This window comes from Dendropsophus ebraccatus, chromosome 2, assembly GCF_027789765.1.
Source record: "Dendropsophus ebraccatus isolate aDenEbr1 chromosome 2, aDenEbr1.pat, whole genome shotgun sequence".
In the NCBI taxonomy this organism is placed as follows: domain Eukaryota; kingdom Metazoa; phylum Chordata; class Amphibia; order Anura; family Hylidae; genus Dendropsophus; species Dendropsophus ebraccatus.
The window spans coordinates 62,129,429-62,155,279 of record NC_091455.1 but is presented as its reverse complement, the minus strand read 5'-3'; the positions used below and the strand labels follow the sequence as shown (position 1 = coordinate 62,155,279).

The window sequence follows — 25,851 nt, the reverse complement described above, 5'->3', positions numbered from 1 at the left end:
GTAATAAAACCTTTTTTTTACCTTTGTAAAGCTACTAAAGCCTTCCAATACTTATCAGCTCCTGTACGTCCTGCAGGAAGTTGTGTATCCTTTCATTCTGACCACAGTGCCATCCCCAAAGAAAACCTCTTCTGCTTTGAACAGTTCCTGTCACAGACAGATGTGGCAGCAGAGAGCACTGTGTCAGACTGGAAAGAATACGCCACTTCCTGCAAGAAATACAGCAGATGATAAGTACTAGAAGGTTTGAGATTTTAAAATAAAAGTTCAACACCATTTTGAAAAGTATTTTTATTTCTCTGGAGTACCCCTTTAAGTGTAAGTATATTAGAATGAGTCTGGCGCTTCGGTTTATTAAAGGGAACCTGTCCCGTGGTGTGTCGGGGCAGAGCCTGCCCGACCCCCCGTGGAGCCCTGGATACTTATTCTTTCCTGGAAGTCCCGCTCCTGGACCTGGTCCCAGGAAGGAGAGATCTCCGTCAGGAGCTGTGCATGTGCTCACTAGAGAGGAGTCTGAAGCCCATAGAAAAGGACGGCTTCAGTCATTTTCTATGGACGTCGGACTCATCTCTGGTAATTAGCATACAGCGCGCGCTCAGCTTCCGACGGCGATATATCCGTCCCAGGACCGGGTCCAGGAGCGGGACTTCCAGGAAAGAGTAAGGCGGTCTCTGCCCCGGCACACCGCGTGACAGGTTTCCTCTAAAGTTTGTGGGGCTTCCTTTATTTAAAGAAAAAAAAAAAAAAGTAAATGTAGAACACAGCTATAAAAGGTTTCAAAATCCTCACAGTCTCATGATTGACAAACTATTTTAGGCTCCAGAGATTAGTAATTTATGGCTGTAGCTTAATTTCGGTTTATTTGAGCCAAGCTTGCATAAAAGAATAATGGGAGCATAAAAGATTTCCCAGTTGGCTCAGGGTTGATAGGCCGCCCTGTAAATATCTTCCACATGATTAGAATGAATGGATAAACAAAGCTGATTCCCTCTTGTGACTCATTTGATCTTGATTCAGGTCGCTGTGAATGCCATGGCCTCTCAGACTGTATGCGCCATATCAGACCAGTCACTAATGTAGTGGTACTAAAAAAAACAGGAGCACCAACCTGTGTTTTCACAGATAAGATAGAAGACGAGTAATGACATTTCCAATGGAAATGAACGAGATACGCACCAAGACAACCGGTCTGTAAAAACAACATTCATTAATCTTCTACCTATCTGTAAACACCTGTGCGGAGTAATCTGCGGATTTAGTATCGCGATGCAGAAGCTAGACTTGTAGGAGTATGGAAAGGGCAAAATAATAAAACTAATATCATGTACAAATGAATTGTGAATCATAATTGTGGCATTGTGGACAAAAATGGACTGTGCGGGGGAACAGAGTGAATACATGGCTTGGTATAAAATTCTGGAGTATGAGTAGCACACTGTAATAAGGGCTTATTCACACGTCCCGCAAAGCTGTCCGTGAGTAATGATCAGTAATAACAGATTATCTTATTCCCCATTGATTTGTATTGTGCAATTTTTTAGACTTTTTCACTGTTCTGCAATCTGTTCTGTGAAAAAAGTGCTGATCGTGATTAGCAAATAGAAGTCTATGGTAGATAAAAGTCTATGGTCGATCGGCACTCTGGGGGCAGGACATTGCTCCAAACTACCTTAAGAGACATACCTTCATCCCCGGTGCCCCACGTGCAATAGGGAGCTATCAGCAGGTTAGAGTCGTATAACCTGCTGACAGTTCCACTTTAAAACCTAAGGCCCCATTTTGAGGAGAGTCCAGCATCCAAGGCTTTCATCCTCTATCCTATGGGGAAAGCTATTGTAAATAAGAATGCCTCTCATGTAATATAAACTATTATTGCTATGTTCAGAAGGACATAGACCATTTCTGCATCTGTGACATTACAGACAAGTTTACACTTCAGAATTTCTAGATTTTCTGATGTCGGAAAGAACATTTCTGCATTAAATCACTGAAGGTGATTGCCGTGTAATCTCCATGTAACCGTGTCATACTAATATCTTAACATTTAGCTGCAGAATTATTTCCGATATGATGAGTTTTTCCTTTACCAGTGTTATCTTTTCCACTTTTAACAATTCGTTCTTTGTAGAGAGAATTGGGAAGATGATGCAAGAAAGCGTTGCAGTAAAGTAGTGTGCGTCACAACACAGCTTTTCTGCTGCCAACTCACCCATTACAGAGGAACCACGTGACACACATGCACTTTGCATGGATATCACGCACATAAAGGCATCACCTGTCAACACGTCAAAAGTTGCAAATTGCCTGGATGATGAAAAGGTGAAATCCTACCAGCCCGGTATAGGTGGAAAAATACTGGAGGAAAGTTATGGTCTGCAACTCTAGACACACAATTCTATTCATTAGTTCTGTCCCCGAGTGAACATTTCCCTACAGACTATCGATTATAACCAATATGGAAATTATAAATGAAGAAGCATTTCCTATTAGTGACAGCTTCCTGCGCCATCGGTAAGGAGGCGATTTTTGAATGATAGTAACACGGACGCAGAGTAATCAGAAAGATGCAACTTGTAGCATTGTTCTAATAAAATGTGATTACCGTCTCTCCTTTCATCTAACACATAATCAAATCCCTCAGACAAAACAATTGCCAGATGGCAGGAGGATCGGAACAGTGTTTATGTTGTTAGTGGCTGTATTGTACTTCTTTCTTTCCTTCTAATATACAATCAGGTACATAAGAAAGAAATGCACTGAAGATCATGTAGGGACAGTCATTTAGGACTTGAAGAGTTAGGTATAGGTTCTCAGACGACTGTCAGGTAAGGACCAAAAAAATTCAAAAGGTGTTCTTTTTAGCTTGTCTATATAGAAATCTATGCTTATGCGGGCAAACTTAAAGGGGTAGTCTTAGAAACAGTATTACTTAAGAGGGTTATCCAGTGCTACAAAAACATGGCCACTTTTCCCCCTCTCTTGTCTCCAGATTGGGTGGGGTTTCAAACTCTGTTCCATTGAATTAAAAGGAGCTTAAAGGGGTTATCCAGTGTTGGGGCACTTTTTTTTTGGGGGGGGGGGGGGGGCGGCAGGTCACTCATCGCGGCGCTCTGGTCCCGGTTCCCGAACGCTTTCTGGTGTCTGACGCCGCCCGAGACGCTACGTCTCAGGGCCGCTCAGCCACTCAGTGAAGGAGGCGGGATCCGTTTGAAGTCCGCTCGGATTCCGCCTCCTTTACTGAGTGGCTGAGCGGCCCTGAGACGTAGCGTCAGACACCAGGAAGCGGCGGGGAACCAGGGACCGGAGCGCCACGGTGAGTGACCCGCCGCTGGAACCGGGGAGGTGAGTGGACGTCTTATTTCAGCCACCTCCTCCCTGGTCCCCCCCAAAAAGTGCCCCCACGCTGGATAACCCCTTTAATTGCAAACCGCACCTGAACTGGAGACAAGAGTGGGGGAAAAGTGTCCATGTTTTTGTAGCGCTGAATAAGATAAGATGTGATACTAGACACAGTCATGAACAAACCTGGCACTGGATTCTAACAAAAAAGTCCTTTTTTTTTAATCCTGGAAAAACGCTTTAGGGCCATATTACACCAATAGATTATCTGACAGATTTTTTTTTTTAAACAAAGCCAAGAATGGACTATAAACAGAGAATAGGTAATATGGAAATACTAAGATTTCTCCTCTTTTTAAATCCATTCCTGGCTTTGGCTTTGAAAAAAATCTATCAGATAATCTGTTGGTGTAATAGGGCCCTTAAACTGGATTTACAAAGGGGTTGTCCAGGGAAAATCTAAATTTTTTTCCAGGCTAAGAGTTGTATAAAATGAATAACATTATACTCACTTCTTCCCCACCTTTACCAGACTGTATGCAGTACTAGCCCCACAGCAACTGAAAAGCAGTGACTGAGGTGGGATGAATGACTGGCGGAGTAGGCAGGTGCTGTGGGGCTACATTCCCATAGCCCATTAAAGGTAGAGACCAATAAAGGACCAGAAGTGTTGGAGCGGCAGCAGTGGGGGACTGGATTAGGTGAGTATAGTGTGCTTGATTTTTTTTATACAAACAAGTGTTTAGTAATCCCACCGCTTTAGACGGGTTCTCTAAATTGAAGGACATTGCCAGTCAAGGAAAGTAAGGGGCAGGTAATATAAATATCTTCTGAGGTTTATGCTATGTTTATGAGGGCAAAAGGAAAGATTGCTGCTGACTGCTCATATGTCAACTATCATTTATACAGGCAGCTTTAAAGATGGAGGTGGTGAACTGTTGTGTCCCATTTATCTGCACAGTACACTGTTGAAAGCTCTGGGTGAATATGATCCATCCAAGCCTAGTAATACTGATAGCAATGACAACTAATGTTCCTTTGTGCGTCTGTAAATGCAAATATTATGCATAGACATTCTAACTTGTATAGGTAGACTGTATGACTAGGAGCATCTGCTGGTTATTCGGTCTGCAACTATGTCACTTTATTTTCTGTCTCATTCTATAGACTTATAATGTAGCCTATCTTCTGACAGAACCAAGGGGTGAAGCGCTCAGCCGCTACTTCTCTCGCCTAACAAAACATCTGATGTGTCTGTCATGTAAAAATATTTTTTTTCCCAAATGATAGGGACACTTATCTCATAGTATACCACTGTATAGAATACAATGGTGCTATATGAATCATTACCCTTACCTGCCCTTTTAAACACACATATGTATAGAGGAAGAGGGTTTCACCATCACAGACAGGTTTCTTTACTGTAAGAGCAGTGAGACCGGAACTCTCTGCCACATTAGGTTGTGATGGCTGACTTGTAAAAGGCCTCAATGCCTCCAGGAAAGTAATCCATGTATAACATGGGTCTCTAAACTGCGGCCCTCCAGCTGTTGCAAAAGCACAATTTCCATCATGTTCGGACAGCTAATGCTTTGGATTTGGCTGTCCGGGCATAATGGGAAACGTAGTATTTAAACAGCTGGAGGACCGCAGTTAGGAGACCCATGATGTATAAATATGAGCCAAATAAAAAATAATGATATAACACTTGAGCCACCTACACAGACCCAAATGTAATATAAATAATATATTTCTACATGAGTTACCAATTTAATTTTTTAAAATAATTTTTAGTGGGATTTATTCTTCAACAATAATTTAACTATCAGTTGTAGATAATGTATGTTGTTATCTCCTGGGACACTTCATTGAAAGATTTTTGGGACTCATTTGATTATTTCTAGGCTGCTATTATATTGCTGGGTGGCAAAGGTGAGTGTAGGATATAAGTCTTGGGTCACCATTTCAGCCAACATTTCCTATATTATCAAGCTGCAGGGACTGTTCCATACAAGCTATCCACGGGGGAAGACAAACTTTGTTACTGGTAATGATTATGCAGCTCCTGTCACAGTTATAATGGATTTCACGACATCTCGACCTCCCCGAATGTATACTTACAAGCCTCTTTGCTTTCTGATAGCAGTTTTGAAAAGGAGAGGATGTAGACTGCAAGCTGAAAGTCAAATTTGGTGGCCGATTAGAGGTCACATGACTCAGGTGCAGTAATGACGTGTGGATACAGCAGAGCTGCGATGAAACAGATGACACTGCCCTATTACGACTACAGGACTCTCTGTGCCATTATACCACCTCTGGGCCATGTACACTAGACTTTAGACAGCACTACTACATCATCATGGTCAGGTCTGCAGGTCTTTTTTAGTTCTATAACCAACATATCACCTTCTAGTTCTATAATCTAGTTCTATAACCAACATATCACAGAATAAATGTAATGAAATCTACTGCACACTTGTTTCGCTTGAGGGAATTGCACAGATTTTATAGCTGATTGTTTCGATACTACTCTACAATTATTTTTGCGCCATGGGCCTGGAGTATAGATTATAATTTGCATCCCCCAAACAGTGTGCGTATAGTGAATAATGATGTAGTGCGGATACATGAACCTGTCAGCTGGGCTGCTAAGCATAGCCCACAGGCAGCTCGGTGACTCAGTCCAGTGTAGTCACAGCCATCTCTAATTCTTCAGCCAGGAACAGCATTTTTGCTTCAAGTATCATCGTACTATTCCAGGAAAATCATCAAGATTCAGTACATATGTAACTGGAACAGCGGGAACCCACTCAGCCCACACAGCAGAGTGCATGTGTTCTCTTCACCAGGAGCACTTCACAAGGCTTTTTATGGAATTGCAGAAGAAGCACCTTATTAATAAGCCTTTTCTTAGAAATATTCTTTAGATTTCCTGGACAGATAAGATCTTTAGAAGACATCTTGTTTTGATAGCCAGAACAAATTACATTAAGTCACTGGACATCATGGGTTCAATGACGTCATTTTCTTCAGTTCTGCATTATATAGATTTGACTCCTAAGCTATTTTTTGCCCTTGCATGTTGATGCTCTGGATTTCTGCCAGGATCGTAGTTGTACACTCTAAGGACCTGTTCACATCACGTTTCATTGTTTACATTTAGCATGCATGCTGGGAAAGCTCTTGAGGTACATGCTTAAGGGTCCTATCACATGGAGCGATCATCAGACAAACATTCGTCTGCTAATTGTGTCATTTTGATGGGTTAAAAATATCCTCGTAAGTTGGCTGCACAAGTTCCCTATCCCTGTAATAGAGGATGTGTGGCCAACAAATGACGGAAGCAATGGGTCACACAAGTGATCCAGCGATTGTTCAGGCAGCCCTGACTGCATTATAGTGGAGCCATGCAATAGGCTCCCATAAATGAGTGGTGATTAGAGATGAGCAAATTTACAGTAATAATCTCGGTAGTCGGTGCTACTCCGTGCTGCCGGGAAAAGCTGGATCCAGTTCTGGGAAACCGGAAGAAGTTTCCCCTAAGGAGGAGTGGCATGGACGTCAAGCCAACTTTCGAGACAACAAAGCAATTTGCTTAGTTATTACTGTAAATTCGCTGCTGGTGGTCTACTATATCCACACTCATTTAGAGGGCACACAAACAAGGCCAAAATGGCTGTTTTATGCATCAGGAAAACACATTTTGGTTCCTATACAGTTTAACTTTTTGACTGTAATTAATTGCTATTGCTACCAAATTTAGTGCAAGGGAGGATTTCTTGGCAATTTAAGTGCCAAAATACATCAGCATTTTTGGACATATCCCCCCCCAAAAAAAAAAAAATCTGGAATTGCAAAGAGACTTTTGGAGCCTTTTGCTACAGAATAATTCAAGAACAGCCAAAAAACAAGGCTGAAAAAACATTCTAAAGGGCAGGCAAAAAGATAAAGAAAATCTTTTGGATGTTTTCTCCCTCCAGCATCCATGCTGACGTTAGCATCTGCCTAACAGATATGTTACAAGGGATCTTAGGATATAGATCTCAATATCGATACAGTATGCTGTAGGCTCCTGGGCTCCCTCTAGTAATGCCTGCATCCAGAACCAATACTGCATCCAGAACCTTGTGTTTTCTACCTATGTCTCTTTACAAGAGATTTAGAGCTGTGTTTTACATGCAAATGTGTGCCAGCACAGAATCTACCTTTTGTAATGGCCACATAAATATCTGCTGGGTGGTGACTGGAACCCTCCCTGAGTGCCGGCATCTATTGGACAGACTGTCACTCTGATAGGCAAAGACAAGGAACAAAACTCCCAACAGAGATTAAGCTCTCAATGTCTGACTATACTATTCAACACAATTGGATTTTTTGAATTAAAACTAAAAAAAAAAAAAAAAAAAACAATCTGGAAAGGTAGTAATTGTTTTTAGTTATTTCTGCACAACGTGTTATATGAAAGGATAATTACAATAAAATATACTGATTCCAAATTTATCTAGCTCTAGTGCAAAAATAGTTATACATGCAAAGTGTAATGTGGACTGGGCTTAGTATTCAGTGATGTAAAAATAAATGTGCTCAGTGTAGGTTGTTGTGCCCAGGCCTCGCTCTGCTTGCTCTTCAGTCCACCGAGAGGCACAATGGGAGCATTCTTACCCGTACCAGTGGTTCCTCTATTGCTGTCCAGTGGGATCAAAGAGCAGGAAATGGTTAGAAGGGCTGTAATTACGAGACACAAGGATCCTCTCAATACCAGGGCCTTACGCTGTGCACTACACAGGACATCTGCTACATGACAGCCCTCTCTTCACATAGAAACATGCAGGACATTTCTACTCAGAGGTTTAATCACCAATACATACTGCTTATAGATCTAGGTTCTCACTATAAGCAAAAAGAGAGGATCTCTCCGGTTGTTGGTTACAAAGAATGATAAAAAGGATTTGAGAAGTTTTTTCCCATTTGGGATCTGTTCCAAGTTTGGTGCCAACAGTACAGAAGAGAGTGTTCTGCAGTGTGTGAATGGTGATTTGTATACCTGCATTAAACTTTACCTCTCTGCAACAGTTTTATTTACAGCAAGGGATCAAGTCTAAGGTACTGCAGGGGTATGTTGGTGTTATATTAAAGGGGTATTCCCATGCCAAATATTAAAAAGTCATATTCACAGGAAATGCCATAAATGTGCAATAGGTCCAGCTAATCTGAGAATGAGCACTCCTCCTGGTGGAGGTGGTCGGGAAGTAGATAACAGCTGAGTGGCCTGATTTACACATTTTACGTAACTCCTGAATTAAAAGTGCTATGCTTTCTATGTGATTCCCACTAACCTTTATGGGAGTAATGGGAACTATGCAAAGCAGCCTGCCTGGCTGTCATCACATCCTGATCGCCTCATGCAAGGCTGGAGGAGGCCTTTTCTTGGTGCAGATCGCAGGAGGGATGCACATTATCAGACATATATGGTATATCCTGGGAAAATACCCCTTTAAAGTGACTCTGTACCCAAAATCTGACCCCCCCCCCCCCCCCAAACCACTTGTACCTTCGGACAGCTGCTTTTAATCCAAGATCTGTCCTGCGGTCCGTTTGGCAGGTGATGCAGTTATTGTCCTAAAAAAATACTTTCAAACTTGAAGCCCTGTGCCAACTGGGAGTATCTGTGCCCTAACTTTGCACAACCTCTCTGTCCCTCCTCCCCACCCTCTTCATCATTAGGAATGCTCCAGGCAGATTACCTCCTATTCCCCACCTGTTTAGCCCGGCACATGGGCTGGATCGTTAAAGTGACTGTACCCCCAGGCCGAAGCACTGGAGGCGGGCCGACCCACCCTTAGTGGGAGGAAACCCTAGCCCCTCTATGATAGGGTTCCATTGATTCTAATGGAGTAACGTCATGGAGGGGCTGGAGTTTCTTCCCACTTAGGGTGGGTCAGCCCGCCTCCAGTGCTTCGGCCTGGGCCTGGTGGTACAGTCAATTTAAGGCCCTGTGCAATGTTTAGCATGGAGAAAATGTACCAGTGGCATTCCTATTGCTGAAGAGGGTGGGGAGGAGGGACGGAGGGGTGGTGCAAAGTTAGGCCACAGATACTCCCATTTGGCACGGGGCTTCAAATTTAAAAGTATTTTTTAGGACAATAACTGCATCACCTGCCGAACGGACCGCAGGACAGATCTTGGATTAAAAGCAGCTGTCCGAAGGTACAAGTGGTTTGGGGGGGGGGGGGGGCCCGGTCAGATTGTGGGTACAGAGTCGCTTTAAGATTATAAATATATTTATCCATTCACAAATCTTTATATAATAGATAATATTATTTCTGTATTATTACCAAAATCTGCCACTTTCTACCTTTGAACTTTTTGAAGTCCCTTGTTACTCATGGTGCCTTCTTTTTGCCTAGCTCTGAATCAGCAGAAACAATGAATGCTGCACAATGGAGGGATGCAAACCACTACCTCTACCCCCTTAAGGCCCTATTACACGAAGCGATTATCGTTGTGGCCCCTCCGTACTTACCCGCATGCTGTCAGTGCGTGTAATAGCACTGGCAGCAGGGGGGAACGAGGAGCAAGCGAGCACTGATATGACAAGTTGGCACTTGCTTGCTCCCACTGATCGGCCCGTGTAATAGGGGCCTTAGTCTTGTGCTTATTTTACTTAATTTTTGAATTTTTTCATTATGAATTTTCAAATATAACCATGAAGAGTAGAAAGGCATCAGAAAATGCAGTTCAGTAGAGATGAGTGAACCTCGAGTAGCTTTGGTTCATCCGAACCTGGGTATGCGGCATTTGATAACTGGTGACTGAAGATCTTGGATACAGCCCTAAGGCTGCCTGGAAAACATGGATATGGCCATAGGCTGTATTTATGTTTTTGAGGACTCCCTACAGCTGCATCCAACTTCTTCAGCCACCAAAGTTCAAATGCTAAGATTTGAAAGAACCAAAGCATGCTCAAGGTTCACTCATCTCTACAGTTCAGTCTGCTAGCATCATGTTATAGCACAGATCCCTGCTCATTCAGGGTTTAGAAACCCTGTGTGGACATTCATACAGAGATATATGTAAGGTAATGATTAGGACCGCCCAGTGGACTCCTAAGGCTGCATTCCCACGTTCCGTGATCCTGACTGATAACGGACGGGGAATGCATGTACCGGAGTCCCCCCGCGCCCGGACAGCATCTGTAATTAGATGCTGGGAGCGGGGGAGACTGTAGTCATAAGCGCCGCGCTGTAACGAATCAGCAGCGCGGTGCTGATACTACAGCGCGGCGCTTATGACTACAGTCTCCCCCGCTCCCAGCATCTAATTACAGATGCTGTCCGGGCGCGGGGGGACTCCGGTACATGCATTCCCCGTCCGTGATCAGTCAGGATCACGGAACGTGGGAATGCAGAGTAAGCCCAAAATTAGAAGGGATTTCAAGGAATAAAATACAGGTTATCCTAAGAGACTAATGCTGCGTTTACACGAAGCGATAATTCGCCCAATCGATCGTTTAACGATTTTGAAGCAATGATTTGGTTTTTATAACGATCAGCATTATGTTAGAGTGAACTTTTGAAACACTGTTTACACAAAGCGATCTGCAAATTTTTAGCTAACGGCAATTTGAGAACATGTTGAAAGATCAAAATGAACGATTTCTTGCTCGTTTGCTGTGTTTACACGGAACGATTATCACTCAAATGCAATGGTTATTGCGAAAATTCGAACGATAATCGTTCCATGTAAACGCTGCAATAGAGAGAGAAATTTACTCAGCTCCTCATGATGTATACCATGGTGGTGGCAAATCTGATAGCTTTCTGTATGTAACAGGTTTCCTTTCAAATACTCCTGGAAAGTACCAAGCTCATATGTGACACTCTCATACGCACAATTTACAGACAATGGATAATCCTGTCATCATGGGAATTCCATATGAGCAGTTCCTCTGGGTTGTAAATTTCTTGCATAACAATCACAGTACAAGTGGAAAATAGATCAGCACTGAAACGCTTGCAATGCCGTCCCCGCTAATAACAGGATGCAGTCAAGTAATGAACACCTATTATAAAAAGCATTAACTAATCAAACTGGTCTTAACAAGTTTCTAACAACCCACTCAGCGCAACCCACAGATCACGTCCCAGCTGTTCCAGCCTCTCCGCAAAGCACATGTCACAGAACATACACAGACTTTACCAAGTACTGCACCACATTGCACAGATTTTACAGCGCTCTCTAATATAATGGTTTTTGTTGTTGTTGATAGAAGTCACAAAAGATTTTTAAAAATCCATATAGGATCCATATACAAATGTGCTTGAATACCACATAGATCACTGACCTGAAGGTCCATATGGATGTCTTGACCAAAATACAGCGGCAAAGAATACAAAAAGTATAGATTTTTTTTATGTCGTTGTCCCATATGAACCAGGTATGTGGCACCACAAGATAAGCAGAGATGAGCGAAACTACAGTAAGTTACGGTTTGTGAAACCCTGAACACTTACAGCCATAGGCCCCAGGGGCTGCATCCATCTTCTCCAGCCACCGGGAATCAAATGCAGAGCATTCAGGTTTTTGCAAATCCAAACATACTGTAGGTTTGTGTTGTCAGAAATTGTTGTGGGGTGTATAACTATATAAATCAACATACATACTCAACACTAAAGAGAAAATCCTTTATCTGTTACAGTAACAGAAAGTAAGGTCTGGTTTTTATGTAAGAAAAAGGAAACCAATCCAATATGATATATACAATATAACAGAATCTAGGGGTATAGTACAAAGCAAAAATCTATGTTGTTTTATTTGAGGACAAGACAAAAAGGATGACTGTACTGAACAAGGGGATCCAGTAAAACCAGTCAGAGTTCACAAGTGCCAAATACTAATATTTTTATAGTCTATGTTTATCGTTTTATTACTTCCATCATTTTCTGAAACCATATCTAGGCTTTGCCAACAGGAAAGGTCACCACCATCGCCTGCAATCCTCACCCATAACAATCCCTGATTATTACGGGTGAGCCGACAGAGATGCAGCATGGTAGGACTATGGTATAAATCAGAATACAGCAGAAAAAAAGAACCAATAAAACAATGGTATCTCACACAAAAAAAAAAACTACATTTGAAGAGAAATAATGTAAAATAGAAGGTGCATAGCTATAAAGGCTAACCACAACTTTAATAACCGTGATGTAAAGGTTAAGGAACTAGGGAAGTTACCGCCAGGCAACAAACATTATGAACTCATTGTGCACTCCTGATAGTGATCTATACAACTATAAGACATACACGTTATAAGAAACACTGCACCGACCTATCATCGGCACAGCAGCACCATTGATCACAAGGCCAAAAACTACAATTTCCAAACTGTAATGTGTTGCTAATAGCAGCTGAAGAGAAGTCCTTGTTCTTTGTCATCTCGTAGCCTCAGGCCCTCAGGTATCCCGACTTCAACACAGTGTTTTTACTGAACAGTCACAAGACCGGGGGCACATTGAGAAAGTAAGAACACTGCTGGAATTAGGGCCCCCAGGGTTAATTTTTTTTTTTTTAAGGCCCTATCCGTAACACTGCTGGCAGTTCAGCAATAAAGAGATACTGCAGTGAGAATAGTTTCATTTGCTTTGCTTTTTCTAGGTTTTCATGGAACTGGCACAGTGATAATAATGAAGCATGGCACAGAAAAGAGAAGCCTTAGTATCATGCCCCAGTGCTGGAGGCACCAAATGTCCAAGCATTTCACATGTCATTACTGTACATTACATAAAGTGCTGCAAAGAGAACTCAATAATAACAAGTTACTATCAACTGGGCTGACTAAGTCCCTTAAATGTGAGCAGTGGGGAGAGGATGAGAAGAATATTAGGTTTCTATAGAAAATGTATCACATTGGAAATAGTAACATTGTAAAAGTTTGCCAAATGTGTCCTGAGACAATGGCTCCATGCCCTAAAAATTCAGAACAGTGCTCGTGCAGGGAACTCCGCAAGCTTGGGACAGTTCCCCAGCGTGACTCTGACGATCCTCATCCAACAATCACACTGGGCACAGTTGCTGAGAACATGTACTGCTTGTATGTACCTGCTGGCATTGTAAAGAGCCATTATATTATGTGCATATTTTATGCCTCACAATAGTGCCATCAATTGCTTATTTGCACACAAGTGTCAAGAGCCTAAAGGCGGTTATCCAAGCAAAAAAAAAAATAAGGCTGGAGGTAGTGTAAGAAATAAAACTCACTATACTCACCTATCACAATCTCCCACAGTGTAAACACCCCTATGCTCGGCTCTCTCTGCTACTTCCTGTGGCTGATGGCATGCTGTCCCTAAAGGAACTTCAATCAATAGCTGCAGCAGTGTTCTGCTAGTGGGCAAGTTCCCACAGGGACAGCGCGTCAATCAGCACATTCAGCACCGTGTCAACCATTCATGTTTATGGGGAGGACAGGAGAGAACTGCTGAGTGGACGATTATCTGACAGTTATTAAAGGTTTATTGGTTCTTCTAGTGTAAGCCGCAGCTAGCAGGCCCATTCTTTTTAAAGTATTCCTGTGACTAGTTTTTTGACATATAGCCGATACCAAAAGCAACAGTACCGTGGGTATTAAAGCCAGTAGGCCAATGTATTGGTAGGAATGCAATAGAGTCCAACAGCAATGCTCGTTCGCAGTGCCTTCACAAGCCATGAGAAATTGTGAGGCTTTTAACATTCATCCCATTTACACAGATAGATGTGCAGCTGATAAACATAGATTTTAACCCTGCACAAAAGATGCGCTCAGCCGACAAGCCGGCCTTCTCCCGTCTGCTGATGGCTGGCACTTTTATACAGCACAATTAATGGAGTGGCCGGGCCACACAAACGATTGCTGTATCACTCGTGCAGCCATTTAAATGAATTATCAGCAGCACATCCACTGTTTACACAGAGAGATGTGTGACGGATAACAATGATTTTACCGGCTGCAAAAAGATCAAATGGCTGATCAATGGCTCTTTTTTCCGCAGGCCGATTATCAGGTGAATAAGTGTTCCTAGCTCATTAACAATAATAGGTAAAGGGGCTTTTACATCCTGACTGACGGTGAGCCTAACCAAACGCTGTTGGAAAATGACTGTGTGACACGGCAAAAGGTTTTTGTTTTGTTTTTTTAAACCTGACAGGAACACTTTAAATTCATGTCCCACATAGAATGCAACATTCAGTATGAGACCAATGACAGTAATATTCACAAACATGACAGAGGCCTATGGCAATGCATTATTTTAAGGGATTCAAAAAGGTATAGTTATAAAGAAGTACTGATATTTTTGTACACATACCTCCATAGTGCACAGGAATCTCAATCTTTGGGCCTATGACGTAATGTCCCTCTTCTAAGCTGTGGGCAGTGATAGTTGTCCACTGCCGACAAGAGTGAATTAAGAGATAGTCATTCTCCCGCAAGCCTTCAATGTTTTCCCCTAAAAAAAATTAAAAAAAAAAAGATAAAATACATAGATTACTTACAAAACAAACAAACACAAAAAGCTCAGTAAATTTTCACCACTGAAAATAGGAAAACCACAGTACAGTTTTTGCACTCGTTTTTTTGCATATATTATGGAGACATCAGTCTGATGTGACAGCACCCTAGTAAAGAAGCACAGTAACATGAGGCATTGGGGCAGAGGTAGGGAAGCTTGGCTCTTCAGCTGTTGCAAAACTACAACTCCCATCATGCCTGGACAGCCAAAGCTAAAGCTTTGGCTGTCCAGGCATGATGGGAGTTGTAGTTTTGCAACAGATGGAAAGCCAAGGTTCCCTACCCTTGCAGACCCAACAGCTTGGGACACTGTACAAGTCTATGAACACCAAATGCTCTTCACCATTCCCATTAAACAAACCTCCACATAGAAATACAGAAAAGAATACAGTAAAATGTTATGATCATCAGCCAGGCCATATTGCTGGTTATTCCTCTGTACACAAGCACAAAGCTCTGTCATTCTAGGACAGCTAATGCACTGAAATGCAGGAATACTATAAGCCAGTCTGTTAGGGTCCCAGCATAGAAGGGGCCAACCCCTCCCATAATAACAGAAGAGCTGCATGCTTCGCCATAAGGTAACACAGAGGATTATTACTCGGATACAATCCATCATATTTTCAGGAAGAGATTAGATATTAACAGACACTGTGCATAATGGATCATATATGAACCCAACAAGGGGTCAGAAGGATAAGTGCGCTCATTTATTAACCAGCACTTTTAATGTAGTTAATAAATGTAACACAATGGATGAGATTAGATAGGTGGGCAGAAATGTATCAGTGATGTTACACCAGATCTCTGCCATAAGCTCCGTATTTATGTCTATCAGGCACTCCTGCAGTCATTTAGGACAAAATACAATATTTAACACTACTGGAATGAACAAATGAAATGTAAAGAATGGTTGTTTACAGACACTTAAAGGGGTATGTTCATCTCGCGTTTTTATTCCCTACCTAAGGGTATATGCACAATAAGCAAAACTTGTGCAATTTCCAGCGGATTCTGCGTCAAAATGCTCATGGAATCCGTTTCAAAATGCCGTCCGTAAAAAAAATTAGCAGTCTTGGCTCCCATAGATTTCTATTGTATTTCCACGGATTAGTGCACACAGTGGAAATCCCTGTTCAGAATTCTGTGTGGATTCCGCGTTCTGCCCAAAGGATTTTATGTTAATTCTTTGGACGGATTCTGCTAGAGGAATCCTATATAAGTCAACGGGGCTTAAATTCTGCTCGAAATTCCACTTGAATTCGGCTCCTATTTTGCCAGAGCAGAATACGAGAGGAATTACAAGCAGAAATCTTTCTTCAATTCTTCGCGGAATCTGCTAGAATTGCTCAGTGTGCATATACTTAAGGTGTCAGATACCCCTGGTTCATGTTATCAGGTAGTAACTAGTGTTGAGCAAAAAGGCCGGACTGTTCAGGTTCGGCAACGTTCCCCCAACCCGATCGCGGCTGAGCACAGTTATGACGCCGCAGAGGGGGGCCGCCATGAGGGACGGCAGGAGCGAGTCAGCTGGCCTCCCAAAGATTACATCACTGTCAGAAGAAATGCGGACGGGGGTCGACACGAATCAGGTATGTATAATGCACTACACTTCCGGGTCCACGGGTGGGGGTCTGGGAACACGGGGAAGGGGGCCATTCACATACATAACAAAGTTGTATAACTTTATAATGTGTGTTATTTTGTGAATAATTTCTTAGCGCCGCACTACCCCTTTAACGCTGTATACATTTCTAGACATATTTATGTCTGCTGCCCATTAGACTTTATAGGACATAGGTTAACCTTAGACATCTAGATTTAGCTGAGTAAAGGCTTCTTAGACTTAAAAGTAGTAAACGTCAGCCCTGTCCATGTGGCATTGTGTACGGCTGCCATCAACAAGGAGTATTATTCCTGCTAATGACTGTTCTACTCTGGATTTAGCCAACTCCGCAGAAAGATGTAACCTACTTCACAGACCAGTCATCAATTACGTTTCTGATCCCTGCGCGCTTCTCTACAACTACAATCAATACCACGACTTTGTCCATGACCTTCAGAGCCTGAAGCTGTAATAGGCTGTAGGCCCAAAATATTCCACTCCTCACCATGTGAAATGGGGGAGAGCTCTGTGTCATGGCAAACTATGGGCAATACTCCAGTCAAGGCAAATCAAAAAATTTGAACATGTTAAAAAACAAAAACAAATGTTATCATTAGCATAAAAGAAGATGGTCCCACAAAGTACTCAAGGTGTAAGAAAATAGCCATAGTTTAGACATTGATCTGGCTGGGATGCTCCCCGGGGCTATAACAAGAAGCCATCTCTAAACTCAATGCATCCATCCATGTTTCTCTAAGAAACACAGAAGCTATCTGAGCAGTTCGCTGTATCTTTATCACATATAAAAAAAGAAAAGCAGAAGGAAAATAATAATGATAGGTTTTTCCTCTCAGTCTGGCAACACCACAATCCGTTACACTAGGAGCATCTGCCACTTGTCTCCTATGTAATTCTAGAAGAGAAAGAAATTTGGCAGCCCCTTGTGCTCAAAATGAGACAGATAAAAATCACTACAAACCCGCTCCACAATTATAGTTATTAAAGATTGCTTTGAAAATTCATGTATATGGCGTGACCTAAAAAATAAATACTGCATATAAAACAGATCTGGGGCAGCGTGTTCTCTCCGTCTGCACAGGTTTCCTCTGGGTACTCCAGTTTCCTCCCACACTACATACGGATAGGTTAAAGGAGTAGTCCCCTCACCAAATCTTATCCTCTATCCACAGGATAGGAGATAACAAGATGATCCGTGAGGGTCCACACTACTCAAACCCCCACAATCCCCTCTGAACAAATAGAATGTTGTAAGTAATACACTGATCTGTTCAGTGTTTGTCAATAATTTATTCTGTCCTCATTTAGGCAGAATAAACCTAGTGAAAGATTCCCTTAAAGGACAACCACAGAGAACCCCTTTTAAATAAGCTAAAAAAAAACAACAACTAACATCTCACATGACAAATGAGAAGTATTTTTATCTACTAGACTTCTGTCACACTAGGTCTGTAGTATACGTCTGCACCAGCAAAGCTGCCAATACATACATCAAATGTGTTCATAGGTCCTCGTTCACCTTGGCCCCTATCAGGTAGGTATATACCAATATCCCCTATTCTATGCAGTGGCATTCAGTAAAAGGTAAAATACATTATAAATAGGTTATCTAAACACTAAGAAAAAAAAATAAAATATATATATATATATATATACACACATAATTTTCTGATGGTGATCAATTTTTTCCCCCAAAAGCTGTGGGGGAAGGAGAGTAAATCTGTTATGCCAACATATTGATCATGGTTAATAGTGCCATCTTGGACTTAGCTACTGAAATGTCAAGGTAAGTAATACAGTCCATCAGAAAATCAGAGAATTTTAATGTAACTAGATTTATCCTCATATTAAAACAGTCACCGAATGACCAAGTGATCCCAAGAAGGCAGCATTGAGATACTCCTGATACTCTCTTTATTACAGAAGATTTCAACCAACACCACAAAACAAGTCTCGGGTTATCCGCAGTACAATCGCCAAATTCCAAGAAGCAGGTTCTGTCCCCAATGAACCGAAAGCTGGACGTCCCAAAACTTGTATGTTCCTGTTCTGCAAGAAATATTAGCTACCAAGTATGTTCACTCTTGTGCACATTTACCCACTGAAGTTCATCACGTATATGGGGCTCTGAAATGTTTTTGCTTTCCGGCCCCCCTTTTGTGTGGCATCATCTTACTAAGAGCGGCGTTCTATCTGTCCACATCTGTGTTACACCGCCACTACCTGCTCTTCGTGCTGTGTGACAAAGCGATGGTGGCTGAACACGGGCACACATATGTATTCAATTACCTCTAAGTAATCTCAAGCTTAGATGCCCATAAAAGTTATAATAGAAAAAAAAAAAGTTTCTCAATTGAATGTAATTGCCCACAAGAAGAATGAAAGTAGCTGCAACAAAAGGAAACCATTTACCACATGCACTTTTTGGACGCAGAGTGTTATTATAGGTAAAGCTACCTTTTAAATGCACTTCGAGGTTAGTGTTCTTTTGTGCTGTAACTACATCAATGGAAAAGTCATTATGTGGCTTCCATTGGAGTCTGCCCCTCCCCAGGGAATATTTAAAGTTAAATAGTCAGTTGCCAGGGAAACAACACAGCAGTAAGCTGAACACTACGCAGCACTGCTGCAAAGAGGCTCAGTGCCCACGTTCTTAAAGGGAGACCAATGAAATATATCCCAGCGTGTTTCACACCTTAACAGTGTGTGTGGCAAGACCACTCAAGATAGTTTGGGTGGGCGAGTTTCAATTTACTGACCAATTCATTTATTTTTCTCAATTATTTTCTAACTTTGAGGACTACAGGATCTTCAATTTATAATCTGCACGGTATGGAGCTGCAGATATAAGCTAACAGAAAATGGTGCAATAATAGGAATATTACTTTTTCAGAATATTTAATCCAAGCTTTAGTATCAGGAAGGTACGGCCGAGCTGCACCACACAGCTGGTATATGCCAAAAACACTAACAAAAGGTATACTCACCCCTCCTGCCACTGCCCAGTCAGTGCCATCACTACTCCAGATTGACAAGCAGAAGTTTCCCGGAAACATGACTGTACACAGGATGGTGTGTTCCCCCACATCCTCTTCTTGTGCTGAGTGTATCTGCTGGGGACTCTGAAGCAGCAGGGGCAGTGGAACAGGAGTGAGCAGAGAGGTGAGTATAACTTTTTGAGTTTTTTTCTAATTTTCCTCTAAACCCTTTCCCTACACCATTTTATGTAGAACCCCTTTAAGCAAAAGAGCTAAATAACTCCTTACATTATTCAGCTATGTAGGGAGATGTAAGATTGCTGTATGATGTCTTCTAACTCGTTTTTTGGCCAAGAACATGAGCACAACAACTAGTAAAGTGTCAATCCTTATAGACAAGACACCGCACAGAGCTCATATGACAAGCAGTGCTACAGTATCGTATGGAGAACGGGTTATAGGTTATGTGTCCACCTCGTGTTGTCTTGACAGTGAGACAATGGCCGGCATCTATTGGGTAACAACTGTCAGGGTCACCTTCACATTTTTTCACTACAAAAAAAAAGAAAAATTAAAACATCTCTATATTAGGCTCAACAAGTTTTTGAATGTTTCCTAGCCAACGTACTGAACGCAATACGCCCTTTCACCCAATTACAAGAGCTGCCATGAATTAGACTGTGGGGGTGAGAACTGGGACTTAAATCAACAATCAGACTGAATGATATTAACTCTTTAAAGACATGATCAACTATAAAAGGACTTCTCTGGTGGATTCGACATTTCCATTCAGAAGATCACAGTGACCACATAAGTAGACCTGGAAGAAATGGGTCTCCACAATCACTGAGATCAATGTACATTATTGCAAACTGATACATTATACTAATACTAAACTCTACTAGGTGGGATCACATAACACATCCACACAAGAGGAGCCCGAGACCCTACATTGATTCCTTAAAAGGGATCATAACAGCGGACAGGAAACCAACATGCAATAATGTATATTTCCTGGCACGGCTTTTCCCATATGCGGAGAAATCAATGTACGTCAGTAAGCAAAGTTACATGGTATCTATTTTCCTTTATACTATGCAATCGATGCACTGTACAGCTATTTATTCTGCATACAGCTACATAATAGGATTATTTACCAGGCCAGGTCTTTATATACTACAAAGCAGACCAGTCCAGTCATAAGGCGTTGTGGATGGACACATGGCAACAAATTGCTGCACTTTAGAGTCAGAGTATAAACTTATATAAATGTTAGGAAAATGACCTGAATGTAGTCACTATCTGTCTACACTTCCTTGAAATGAATGCAGCCGGGAGCAGTACTACAGAGCACAAGGATAGGCAAGTGTACTTTGTTTATTATTCCCCCCCCCAATTTGCCTTTTTTTTTTAATGTCTCATCAGAAAATGACTTATTGTAAATAATATTTTTATTTGTAAAACATATGTTTAGGAATTTTTGGTGACATTTTTTCTAATTTTATATATATATATATATATATATATATATATGATAATCCTGATATTTTGTACTTTTCATTCTCGCCACTGGGCTAAAACTAAGCTGAGACTTCCGATTCTGTCTGTGGTGATAAGAGGAGGCTGCTGTAAAGTTATCTGTACAGCATTACAAGGTCATGTGACACCAGTAAATAGAGGAGACAATAGCAGCTCCCTGTGGAATGACCTCTTTAAAGGTCACAGAGTGCGCTCAATGATGTTTTACATTCATCTCAAGGGGACAGAGTCTGTCTATTGTGGTCTATGTCCATGAGTGTTGCTGGAAAGCATGTCACTGAATGCTGTTAAGTACAGCCCAGGCAATATGGCAGTCCCCATAACAATGTACAAAAAGTGAAATTAAAAAAAAAGGTTTTAGCATCTGACTCTAATCAGTAAAAGAAAATTTAGGTGACACTTTCCCTTTAAGGCCACATGAACGATACAGTGACCATTCGTGTGGGCCGGCCCCTCGATTCGTTGTGGCTTCTAAAGGCGATGCAAACGAGCGCCAATCTCACTGATAGGTCTAAAAGGACCTTTAGGAGCAGAATCAATTAATAAATCCTTATCAGATTCTGAGAGTGTGAACAAAGCCTTATGTGCCCGGTACAGATCCTTCGAGGTCACCACTGTACACCAGTGTTGTGTATTCAGCCTTTAGGCAATTCACAAAAGAAAAAGGCAGCTCATAATGAAATGAGGAAACTCCAGTATTCCTGGTTATCACTAAATGTAGCAGACAGCAGACATACATGAAGTTAGGATGTCTTATGACCAAAGTCTGCTCGACACACAGGAGTCTCATCCAATAGTTCTCCATCTATTGCCACAATATCTGGGAAGCAGTTACACTGTGGTTTAGGAAGCATAAGTTCTCATTCACACAACCCTGTGTTAAGGCCATATTACACCAAATGATTATTGGCTTCCAGATGATAATCATTAGTCGTTTGGTGTGATAGTTCATGCTGCCTAAACCCATAGTCATCAGGAGGTCGGGACCATCTCCCCCACTACTCTTAAAGGGGTTGAGGGACTTATCAAACTAAGGCTGCATTCCCAAGTTCCGTGATCCTGACGGATTACGGACGTGGAATGCATGTACCGGAGTCCCCCAGCGCCCGGACAGCATCGGTTATTAGATGCTGGGAGCGGGGGAGACTGTATTCATAAGCGCCGCGCTGTAATGAATCAGCCGCGCGGTGCTGTTACTACAGCGCGGCCCTTATGAATACAGTCTCCCCCGCTCCCAGCATCTAATTACAGATGCTGTCCGGGCGCGGGGGGGGGGCTCCAGTACATGCATTCCACGTCCGTGATCCGTCAGGATCACGGAACGTGGGAATGCAGCCTTAGGCTATGTCCACACTACGTAAGTTACGTAGTAATCACGGCCGTTGTTCCAGACTTGCAACAAAGGCCGTGATTACTACAGAACTTATGTAGTGCTGCTGTCTATGGAATCTCGGACAGACTGTATACACATAGCATACACTCCGGCCTGGATCCCAAACGACACCACAAAAAACTGACATGTCTGACAGAAAACTGACAGAAAATCTGTCAGTGCACACAGTGGAGCGTGCGGCTCTGGCCAACAGATTTATCAGTCTGGGCCATTGTTAGAGAACTTTTTTTTATAGGTAGCTCCTGGCAGCCCTGCCAGGGTGAGCACCGAGGCGTCAGTCACTGCTCCACACAAACATGTGAGAGCGCCATCCTGTACACAGACGCAGAGCGCCATCCTGTACACAGGCGCAGAGCGCCATCCTGTACACAGGCGCAGAGCGCCATCCTGTACACAGACGCAGAGCCCCATCCTGTACACAGACGCAGAGCGCCATCCTGTACACAGACGCAGAGCGCCATCCTGTACACAGACGCAGAGCGCCATCCTGTACACAGACGCAGAGCGCCATCCTGTACACAGACGCAGAGCGCCATCCTGTACACAGACGCAGAGCGCCATCCTGTACACAGACGCAGAGCGCCATCCTGTACACAGACGCAGAGCGCCATCCTGTACACAGACGCAGAGCGCCATCCTGTACACAGACGCAGAGCGCCATCCTGTACACAGACGCAGAGCGCCATCCTGTACACAGACGCAGAGCGCCATCCTGTACACAGACGCAGAGCGCCATCCTGTACACAGACGCAGAGCGCCATCCTGTACACAGACGCAGAGCGCCATCCTGTACACAGACGCAGAGCGCCATCCTGTATACAGACGCAGAGCGCCATCCTGTATACAGACGCAGAGCGCCATCCTGTATACAGACGCAGAGCGCCATCCTGTATACAGACACAGAGCGCCATCCTGTATACAGACACAGAGCGCCATCATCCAGGATTGTGTCATAGGACAGAATGTTCTGTATCCTCAGACAGGACTCCATCCTGGTGCTGGTATACAAGACAACGGGTATAACTCAATGATGGCAACTACAACCATCCTCCTCCTCCTCCTCATCAGATCATTTCAACTACCTGACACTTGTGTCATTACTGACAGCACTGACCTACAGCAATGTCATGCCACAGACAACTGCAGTAACCGGGCACCAACAATAGTCACCAATAGATGTCTGGACACATACAACCATGTCCTAGGATCAGTCACCTGATGCCAATGATGCCCACACACCAGATGGGCACAGCTGTATGATGTAGCCCCTGGCACAGCTCTATGATGTAGCCCCTGGCACAGCTCTATGATGTAGCCCCTGGCACAGCTCTATGATGTAGCCCCTGGCACAGCTCTATGGTGTAGCCCCTGGCACCGCTCTATGGTGTAGCCCCTGGCACCGCTCTATGGTGTAGCCCCTGGCACCGCTCTATGGTGTAGCCCCTGGCACCGCTCTATGGTGTAGCCCGTGGCACAGCTCTATGGTGTAGCCTCTGGCACCGCTCTATGGTGTAGCCCCTGGCACCGCTCTATGGTGTAGCCTCTGGCACAGCTCTATGGTGTAGCCCCTGGTACAGCTCTATGGTGTAGCCCCTGGTACAGCTCTATGGTGTAGCCCCTGGCACAGCTCTATGGTGTAGCCCCTGGCACCGCTCTATGGTGTAGCCCCTGGCACAGCTCTATGATGTAGCCCCTGGCACAGCTCTATGGTGTAGCCCCTGGCACAGCTCTATGGTGTAGCCCCTGGTACAGCTCTATGGTGTAGCCCCTGGTACAGCTCTATGCCCACACTGGTACAGCTCTGTGGTGTAGCCTCTGGCACCGCTCTATGGTGTAGCCCCTGGTACAGCTCTATGGTGTAGCCCCTGGTACAGCTCTATGGTGTAGCCCCTGGTACAGCTCTATGGTGTAGCCCCTGGTACAGCTCTATGCCCACACTGGTACAGCTCTATGATGTAGCCCCTGGCACAGCTCTATGGTGTAGCCCCTGGTACAGCTCTATGGTGTAGCCCCTGGTACAGCTCTATGCCCACACTGGTACAGCTCTGTGGTGTATCCCGGGCACCGCTCTATGCCCACACTGGTACAGCTCTATGGTGTAGCCCTTGGCACAGCTCTATGCCCACACTGGCACAGCTCTATGGTATAGCCCCTGGCACTGCTCTATGCCCACACTGGCACAGCTCTATGGTATAGCCCCTGGCACCGCTCTATGCCCACACTGGCACAGCTCTATAGTATAGCCCCTGGCACCGCTCTATGCCCACACTGGCACAGCTCTATGGTATAGCCCCTGGCACCGCTCTATGCCCACACTGTTACAGCTCTATGGTGTATCCCGGGCACCGCTCTATGCCCACACTGTTACAGCTCTATGGTGTATCCCGGGCACTGCTCTATGCCCACACTGGTACAGCTCTATGGTGTATCCCGGGCACCGCTCTATGCCCACACTGGTACAGCTCTATGGTGTATCCCGGGCACCGCTCTATGCCCACACTGGTACAGCTCTATGGTGTATCCCGGGCACCGCTCTATGCCCACACTGGTACAGCTCTATGGTGTATCCCGGGCACCGCTCTATGCCCACACTGGCACCACAGCAGCGTGTCCGGCAGCGCCCCCTGCAGTCACCTCTGCATAGCGCTACTAATAGCCCCGCAGGCTGCTGTGAGCGGTGCAGGGGGCAGCCGTGTTACCGGGGCCGGGTAGGGCAGCGGCTACTCACCGTTCTCCAGCCGGACCAGCTGCGGTAGCCTGTAGGAGCTGACCAGCAAGTCCAGAGGGAACGAGGCCGAGCTCCACTTCACGTCCTTCAGCGACGGGGCTGCCGGCTCCATCTTCTTCCCCCAGACAGGGGGGGACAGCAGGGCTGGGGGCTCCAGGGGGCCGTGGTCTGTGCGCTGCCCGGATCTAGCGCCCCGTCCTCAGCTGCTCGGGGTCATGCTGCCGCCGCCACGGCTGCTGCTGCTGCTGCCCGGAGTTGCGGAGTCTCCTCTCCCGCTCGGTGCCCGCTCCTCTCCCGGCCACTTTGGCTCTAGTTGCTTCTGTGGTTGTCGCTCCCCTCCTGCGGGGACCAGAACTCACCATACCCGCTGACTAATCCACGGGGTGTGCGGCTCCGGGAGACGCCTCCTCCCCTGCCCAAACCCCACTGCAAGGGGAACACTTCCTGACATCCACAGGCGGCTGCTCGGGAGCTGGGAACGGCGGCGGCGGCGGCACGTCCGCGACCCCTACAGGCCGCACCGGGATCTGCAGCGCCATTCATGGGGACTACTCAATGGTCGTGATGAGAGGGGGAGGTGGGGGGCACTCTGTGTATACTGATCTATATATACTAACATACAGTATATGTACTCTGATCTATATATATACTGACATATATGTACTCTGATCTATATATACTGACATATATGTACTCTGATCTATA

The 25,851-nt window shown here is 44.1% G+C and overlaps 1 protein-coding gene across 2 annotated transcripts in view; it reads right to left on the bottom strand.

The window, feature by feature from the left end:
• The window catches only part of GAREM1 (GRB2 associated regulator of MAPK1 subtype 1), a 74,552-nt gene extending 48,965 nt beyond the window's left edge, over positions 1–25,587 (bottom strand). For both annotated transcript variants that reach the window (XM_069957656.1, XM_069957657.1), the window contains exons 1-2: positions 25,147–25,587; positions 14,682–14,822 (exon numbers count right to left, since the gene is read on the bottom strand). In XM_069957656.1, the coding sequence (XP_069813757.1) occupies positions 14,682–14,822; positions 25,147–25,258 (253 nt within the window). In that variant the 5' untranslated portion in view covers positions 25,259–25,587. The remainder of the gene's footprint in view (positions 1–14,681; positions 14,823–25,146) is intronic.
• Between the last annotated feature and the right edge of the window lie 264 nt (positions 25,588–25,851).